This window comes from Rattus norvegicus, chromosome 2 (genome assembly GCF_036323735.1).
Source record: "Rattus norvegicus strain BN/NHsdMcwi chromosome 2, GRCr8, whole genome shotgun sequence".
NCBI lineage: Eukaryota > Metazoa > Chordata > Mammalia > Rodentia > Muridae > Rattus > Rattus norvegicus.
Genome location: NC_086020.1, coordinates 95733620 through 95742603, shown reverse-complemented (window position 1 = coordinate 95742603; position 8984 = coordinate 95733620). Strand labels below are relative to the sequence as shown.

The 8984-nt window shown below is 39.7% G+C and overlaps 1 protein-coding gene across 1 annotated transcript; it reads left to right on the top strand.

Annotated features, from left to right (window-relative positions):
• Positions 1-657: 657 nt before the first annotated feature.
• Positions 658-1374, top strand: Psmb6l1 (proteasome 20S subunit beta 6 like 1). The gene has a single exon (NM_001329883.1). It carries the CDS (start codon positions 658-660, stop codon positions 1372-1374), a length of 717 nt encoding a protein of 238 aa, NP_001316812.1.
• Positions 1375-8984: the final 7610 nt, after the last annotated feature.

The window sequence follows — 8984 nt, the reverse complement described above, 5'->3', positions numbered from 1 at the left end:
ATTTTGTACTTTCCAACTGTTCACAGCATCCTCACACGAAGGCTGATAATGTACTATAAATTTCACTGACAGAACTGATATTATACATTCCATCTTATTGTCAGAACATATGCTGGAGGTCGCATCCTCATTTCTTTTTTCAAAAACATGCCCATTGTACTGACTCATTGGCAAAAGAATTACACTCACCAGGTAATAAATCTCAGCTGTCAGTAGTACCCACAGCCCAGTGCATTACAGGATGTGATGAAATCCTCCTGTATCGACCTTTCAGTGAAAGATCCCTGCAAGTAATGACAGAAGAGCTAAAATCACTTTAGTGTGCAGAAGTAGTCAGAGAAATGATTAAAAGCATGCTACCAAAACTGGAATAAAGGGAAGTTAGTGAAGACACTGGTCAGTTTCAAATACTGTTAATCAAGAGTCTGAATTAAAATACCAGGTGCAATAGCAGAGTTCACCTCTGTTTTATTTAAAATAGAAATGATAGTAGGCATCCTAGTTATTAGATAAGTTACGTTCTTTTGTATTGATCTTTACATCAATTCACTAGAACAGACCCTAAAGGCAGCCCAGTCCAACTTGAAATGCATCTCCACCTCTACACTGAAATCTGAGGAGAGTAATAACTGTTCATATAAGAAACATTTTCGGAAGATGGCGGCCGCCTTAGCTGTTCGTGGAGCCATCTCTGCACCGGCCTTTGGGCCGGAGGCGCTCACTCCAGACTGGGAAAACCGAGAAGTCTCCACAGGGACCACGATCATGGCTGTGCAATTTGACGGGGGCGTGGTTCTAGGAGCAGACTCCAGAACAACCACTGGGTCGTACATCGCCAATCGAGTGACTGACAAGCTGACCCCTATCCACGATCACATCTTCTGCTGCCGCTCAGGCTCGGCAGCTGATACCCAAGCAGTAGCTGATGCTGTCACGTACCAGCTTGGTTTCCACAGTATTGAGCTGAACGAGCCTCCACTAGTGCACACAGCCGCCAGTCTCTTTAAGGAGATGTGTTACCGCTACAGAGAAGATCTGATGGCAGGAATCATCATCGCAGGCTGGGACCCTCAAGAAGGAGGGCAGGTGTACTCTGTTCCCATGGGAGGTATGATGGTAAGACAGTCCTTTGCCATCGGAGGCTCCGGGAGCTCATATATCTATGGCTATGTTGATGCTACCTATCGGGAAGGCATGACCAAGGATGAATGTCTGCAATTCACTGCCAATGCTCTTGCTTTGGCTATGGAACGGGATGGCTCCAGTGGAGGAGTGATCCGCTTGGCAGCCATTCAACAGTCGGGGGTAGAGCGGCAGGTGCTTTTGGGAGACCAGATCCCCAAGGTCACCATCTCCACTTTGCCACCTCCCTGAAGCCCAGGATTCCCATCCCGACGTACAAGCTAATAAACAGATTGTCAAAGAAAAAAAAACAAAAAAAAAACAAAAAAAAAGAAACATTTTCTCTGTGTTAGTAAGACATAATGGTTATTAAAGGTCTCAATTAGAAATACATGTGTTATGCAGGTTGAAAAACTGAATTTGAGCAATCATGTGACAAGCTTTACATATACTTCTCCATCAATCACTAGTTAGAAATGGCATGGGAAACAAACTGTAGGGTAACTAATAGATGATTGGTGCTTGGAGCTGGACTGCTTATGAATAAAACCCAGTGCCTCTTGTATGGGACCTGGAGCAGGTCAGAAAACCACTTTGAATACCAATTTACACATGTTTTAAGAGAATAATGAAATAGTCACTGTGCCACCTTGGTTAAAATTGTGATGAAGTTTAAATATATAAATATTTGTGAAGGTCCAGACACAAATGTCCCCATGCATTCTATGATTATGTCTACTGCTGTATATTGGTGGGCATGTTTACCTCGGTCTACATATTTCAACCTTTACCTAGGTACACATACCACAACTTGATCAACCCCATCTTGTTTTGGCAAGATAGATTAAGAATTACTTATAACTTTCCTCGAGGTGCAAAAGACAGAGTTAGATGCAAGTCAGAATTCCTCCAGTGACTCTGATGAACAAGTCAGTCTAGTTTGTACAGCTTAATGAGCAACTTACATTTCCTCATCTGGTGATCTTCTTGTGGCCACGATAGACATTATATCTGGCCACTGGTATATTTTTGAAGAGCATATATACCGAGAAGCAGAGTTGAGGTATGAAGGCTATTAGTCATACACAAACATTCAAAAACTTACACTAGCTGGCACCTTGATCCTCTTGTCTATAAGATGGCGTTGACAGGAATTCCTGATTTATAAGAAGGTAATATGTTAATTCAGTAATTTCTTGGAACAAAGAAAACCAATAGAATTGTTTGAAATCAACACATATTAAGGTGGATAAATATGAATTTTTCTTTTTTAATTTAAACATTTGGAAACTAATAACACCGTATGTCAGTAAATCTAAATATTAGGCTACATTTTATTCATCTTCTCATATACATAGAAATGGAGTGACATTTAAGCAAATTTCAATTTCAGTGCATGCTATGAAAATAAATAACTATGCAATCAGCTCTAAATAGATCTTAATTTTGTTTACACCTTTCACAGATTTTTAAATAGGCCACCAAATGTCATTTATTGATATCTTCCTCCACCACCAGTGAAGCTAATCTATGAGCTTCTCTGGTAAGTGAAAGGTACTTATCAGAATCTCAAAGTCCATACACAACAGTGCAAAATACAACTAGCCATTGTGCCTGTAGTTAAAGCAAAATCTCTAAAAGAACTGAAACTCATGGAGCCCCAAAGCCCAGTGGATAACCTTCTCCCACTGTCTCTCCCTCCTAATGCCCTCCCTAACATCCAAGCAAGATGCTCTTCCTAGTCCAAAACCAGCATAAAGGATTTAACATTTCGTCACAATTTCCAGTCATCCTGATCCCTGGCACCTGGAGTACACAGCAAAGTATGAAAGGGGACAGATGTATTGCTCTCACGGGAGAACATGGGTTTTGCTGAAGCTAAAGCAAAATTTACATTATAGGAAAGGGAATTAAGTTACCATCATGATTTAGGTCAATGAAAAAAGACACTGTCAAGAATGACACTGGGACTGAGCGTGTCAGCTGCCTTGAATGTGTGCTTGAAGTCATACATTAAAACCTATTCATGGACTCACTGGGGTACTTTATGCTCTACTTACCATTACTTTACCCCTAAATGGCTTCAGGAACAGCAAGAAGATAGGGTGGAAAATTGGTTGCTATATTCATCATAAATTATTGTGTTAGTATATTCAAAGAACTTTCCAGAAGTTTGTTGGTTTATATATTTGAAATACAGACAGGAGGTTCTGTTAGCTTGTCAAAAAGACATGTTCATCCAAAAAAAATTATAAAAGGAAATGTTCCGTGGTGTTAGAGTACTCATGTATGTTTACAAATGTTGATTTTGCTAAACAAATCCGAGAAAATTTCTAAGTAGCAATTAATCAAGACAGTAAAATTATTTCCAACCAGACCCTGATTAATTTGCGTAATTTCATGACCAGTACTCCACTTCCTATATTGTTTTTGTGTAATTGTTTCTGTATTATAATAACTTGTTACAAAACAAAGAGAACACATCTGTTATGGCAGAATTTTCTTTTAATTTGAGCAAATATTCAGAATTTTTCTTTATAAAGAATGCTGCTAGAATAAGCTACATTCAAATGTCCAAGAATATGCTTAATAGAATTTTTTACACTAATACATACTTTGTGGGTTTTATTAAAGCTCAAGAACTATTCTAACATGCCAAACATTCTAATAGGAAGAGAATGTTCTAAGGCAGACTGACAATGCATTTAAAGAAATAAATGAGACTTAACAGCATTAGGGAAACTGTGTCTTTGGCCCTCAGATATGCTTGGGTGAAGCATGGAGAAGGACTCTTAGATATGACAATCCAAACTGACAGCCTGACAGATGGAGCATGGCAGAGAAGAACCATAGCCAACAGCTTGGATAGCTGCTGACTACTGCTTCAACGGGTTCAAATTTGGATGTGATGGTCTCAGTCTAGATGTCGCTGTTTAGGAAGATTATGAAGACTCAAGGTAACAGCAATTTAAATTTACAGGCAAAAAGTCCCATCTCCAGGACGCAACTGTACTATAAATAGCAGTGGCTTTCCTGTAGAGTACATCTGGTAGCTAGACTTCTACCTCAAATTTCATGGGTAGCACATTCATTTCTAAAACCATTCAACTCCAGTTCCTTCATATTTAATGTCACTTCATAGACAGAAGGAGCTCTGCCTTCACATTTTTCCTAGGGAGGCAAGACTGGCACGTTGTACTCCCCCTGCCTACAAATCCACCACTGTCTTGTTTCTACAAATGACTCTCATTCCACACAGAGGCATGAAGCTAGTCCAGGGTCCAGTAAAGAAGGGCTTAATGACTTAGTGTAGGTATCTCTCCTATGTGTCCTGGACACTCAGCACTGCAATGGCTCAGTCTCTGCTCAAGTCTATTCTTCATCCTTACACCAAACACTCGAAATTTCACAAATGTATCATGTTTTCCTGCTAATTTCTAAGAAACTATTCTCACTTTCTCTCATTCTCCATGACTTGTTTCTACTGTGTCTTTATCATTATTTTATTCTTGAAAGTGAACTTTACTGCTGCAAAAATTGTACATTCATACTAGAATTGAACCCTAATAAACTGTGTTTGCTCTATTTTCATGAACATGGCAATACAATTCCACATGCCAGGTCATTAATTTATTCTAAAGAATTTTTTGAACACCTAGTTTGAGGTCTGTAAATGCCTGACAAAGAAAATGAATTTCCTTCACAAAGTCAATTTAATTTTTGCTTTGAAAATTTAAGTCTTCAAGGAGGAGGAGGAAGAAAAAGGGGCCAGATTAAATATGGGAGGAGATAGGGGAGTACAGAGGGTCAGGAATTTGAAAGTAGGTGTGTAGCAATAGGAGAAGGGGAACTGGTGGTAGCCACAAGAAAGTCCCAGATGTCAGGAACCCAAGAGCTTCCCAGAACACAACAGGGAGGACATTACCCTGAAAACCCAACAAAGGGGAGATAGAACCTGTAGAGACCATATCCAATGGATAGGCATGGCCCCTGGTTGAGAGATGGAGCCACCTACCCATCTCAAAACTATTAATCCAGAATTCCTCCTGTCAAAGGGAAATGCAGGGACAAAGAGTGGAGCAGAAATGGAAGGAAAGGCCATTCAGAGACTGCCCCACCTGGGGATCCATCCCATCTGCAGACACCAAACCCAGACAATATTGCTGAGGCCAAAAAATGCTTACTGACAGGATCGCAGTATAGCTGTCCCCTGAAAGGCTCTGCCAGAGCTGGACCAATACAGATGAGGCTGTACACAACATCCAATCATCTGACTGAGCACGGATACCCCAGTGGAGAAGTTAGGGCAAGGAGTTTAGGAGTAGAAGGGTTTTGCAACCCCACAGGAACAAAATTATCGACCAACCAGAGTCCCCAAAGCTCCCAGGGACTAAACCACCAACCAAAGTGTACACAGGGCTCTAGCTGGATATGTAGCAGAGGATTATTTTATCTGGCATCTCTGAGAAGGGAGGCCCTTGGTTCTGTGGATGCTTGATGGCCCAGGGTAGGGGAATGCTAGGGCACTGAGGCAGGAATGATAGGGTGGGTAGGGTAGCACCATCATAGAAACAGGGGGAGGGGAAGGAGATAGAGGGCTTGTGAAGGGGAAATCGGTAAGGGGAATAACATTTGAAATCTAAATAAATAAAATAAATAAAGGCTCAAAAGTTTGAGTCCTTTTTTCTTTTCTTTTATTGGATATTTTCTTTATTTACATTTTCCCTCTGGAAAACCCCTACACCATTTTCTCTCCCCCTGCTTCTATGAAGATGCTCCTCCACCCATCCACCTCCTCCTGTCTCCCCACCCTGGCATTCCTCTACACTGGGGCATGGAGCCTTCACAGGACAAAGGACCTCTTCTCCCATTGATGTCCATCAAAGCCATTCTCTGCCACATATGTGGCTAGAACCCTGGGTTGCTCCATGTGTTCTCTTTAGTTGGTGGTTTAGTCCCTGGGAGCTCTGGGATATCTGGTTGGTTGATACTGTTGTTCTTCCTATGGGATTTCAAACTCCTTCAGCTCCTTCAAGCCTTTCTATAACTCCTCCATTGGGAACCCATTTCTCAGTTTTTTACAAACTTATTTTGATGTGAAATGGGTGCTTTTGTTTCCTGTAAAACTCATTGGGACAGAAAATTAAAGCAGATTACATATTCACTAGTAGTCTTGTATGCACTGCCACTGACCATTAACCTGCTTTAGTAGAATGAAGGTAAAATTTTTGGATTCTAGTTGTCAAATGATTGCTATTCACTTATATGCACTAGCTTCAGGAAAAGCTAATTTCTGCTGATTTTATGATAAATACCTTGTTCTCCCATCTTCTCATGGCCATTTTAGGTAATTAGCTTCAAAGAGGAGGACCCTATTCACAATTTTTATTTATTTATTCTTTTCTTCCTTGACAACACTTTTGAAGGGATTGCCTCACGTAAAGGAAGAATGATGCCATGTCAAATGTCTTCTTACCAACATTAGAGAGGTAAGAAAAATAATAACTGAGTAAAACAATAGGTACCAGTCAGACCATATCCTGTAAATGACTCCTATGAGTTCATTCTCAGCTTATTTCTCCAAGTGGCTTCTCTGTTTCTTATTTAGCTGTTCCTCCTCTTACTAGCAATCATACTGAAGATGTCAAATTCCAAAGTTATAAACCATTATGTTATTATTATATCCTTTTATAATTTTTTTCAGGACAAGACTGTATAGTACCTTCACTCACACATGAATCTCACGTATAATCACACGTGCCCATCAGGATCTACCCTGTGCAGCTGCATGCATCTTCACAAAGATTGTTGGGCACGTGATCACTGTCTCTTTTCTGATCATCGTTCTACTTTCTGATTCTCATAACTAGAATTTCCCGTAGCACAGAAGAAGAAAAGTTTCTGGTCTTTGCTACCTTCAACATCTGAAGTCTGATGTGTGATTCCCACTATAGTCTCCAACTGAACAAATTTCTCAGTATGACCAATAATTAAGCCTCTGGGAGTTTAAATTATTTAATAGTACTTAATTTAAGACTTGATATTGATTTTTATATACTATGCTGGTTTTTTTAAACATAATTGTGAACCCTACAAAATATACTATACTGTGCATTTTGCCTCTTGTCCCTTTTCCTAAAGAGGGCAATGCCTAACACCAGGTCTCCTACTTAGACCTCAGCTTTAGGAATTTCCTGTACTTATTTATCCTGTTTGTGAATGAATGCCATATCAATAATTCTGTACTGTCAACTGCAGTATTTCACTTTCCATCATAAAATAGCCATGCATGTGCCCACAAGTATGTATGCACAGACACACAGACATGCAGACACACACACACACACACACACACACACACACACACACACATACATATTGCACCGCTGATATTGTCTTTATCTCAGACACATAAAACATAGGTATTAAATCTTTGGGGTGAACTTTTCTAATGTCTTCCCTACATTGTTCCTTCACCACAGTGCCCAAAGTATAACTGTAACCTAAGTATTTCACTCAGGTTTCATGTTCAGTGAATAGACCTGAGATTTTCATGTATTCATTCAGTCCTTGATGACCAGGCAGGATTTATCATGTCTTGTGCAAGAAGTGAAAGCTATGAGAAAACATGCCACCTTCTACTGTTGCATATGCAGGAGACATTGCTAATTGATCTCAGAACATTATTGGGTTTGTAGATGGCTTCAAAAACATTGAATCAGTCATTACCAATCAATTGTTTTACTAAGCAGCTTGGAATCTATTTGATGTGTCTAATCTGTAATGTAAATGGTGTGTGTGTGTGTGTGTGTGTGTGTGTGTGTGTGTGTGTGTGTGTGTGTGTGTGTGTGTGTAGAAAATCTAATTCCGGTTTCTGAAAGGTGGGAATAAAGCCTTAAGTTTGTGTTGTGAACTGAGTATAATGTCTGAAGACATTCAGTAGTACGTGAGAATATGCTATTGAAATGGGAAACAAGTCTGCATTAGTATTCAGGCCTCACAAACATTATCTCCAGAAACGAACAATTCCGTGAGGGTGTATGTCAAAGACCAACAGTCCTACATTGATTCATCTCTTCAACCACTCACAAAGACATAGAGCAATGTAATTAGCGGCAGCGTCTTCAGGCACAAGGAAAATCAATTCCTGTGCATGCATAAGTGTAGACCTCAGGCTCTTAGAATTTTTCACAATGCCTGATTGAGTAGCCTTCATCTTCATGGAGAACTCTAAATTTGCTTCTCCATAATACATCATGCCTAACATTGAGAATGCTGTAGATACACAAAGATGGCAATCAACAAACACAGCATTGCAGCATAATGAGTGAGTGTGGGAGGATGTCAATCCAAACTTTAAATAGCAGCATCCCAGATATGTCATCTATCAATATGTAGTTTGTATTGGGGACATAACTGAGGTAGGATAAAACGAGGACAAAAGGCACAATCGCACTGGCTGTGTTAGGTAATTGTGACAATATTTTGAAGGTATTATAGCACACAAATCCAGAAAAGTTGCATTTTAGCATCATTATTACAATTAGTAGGTGTTTATGAGAGAAAATGTAAATCTGTGCTACACAGATATGTCTGTCTATAAAAATATCTTGAATTCTTTAGACAGAAATTTCTGCTTAAAATATTAATAAACTTGAAGCATATGCTTAACTGGCTTTCAGACTACAAACTGTTCTTTAGTTTTCAAAGAAAAAAAGAATTTCCATTCCCCCCAAGGCTTCTGATTGTTCTCAAGTGTTCCCAACCCCTGCTGCTGCCATTGGTTTGGAGAAACCAGAAGACTCCTACTCTTACCTGCTGTGATGAAAACCAATATTTCCTATGGCAAAGGAAACTTTTAG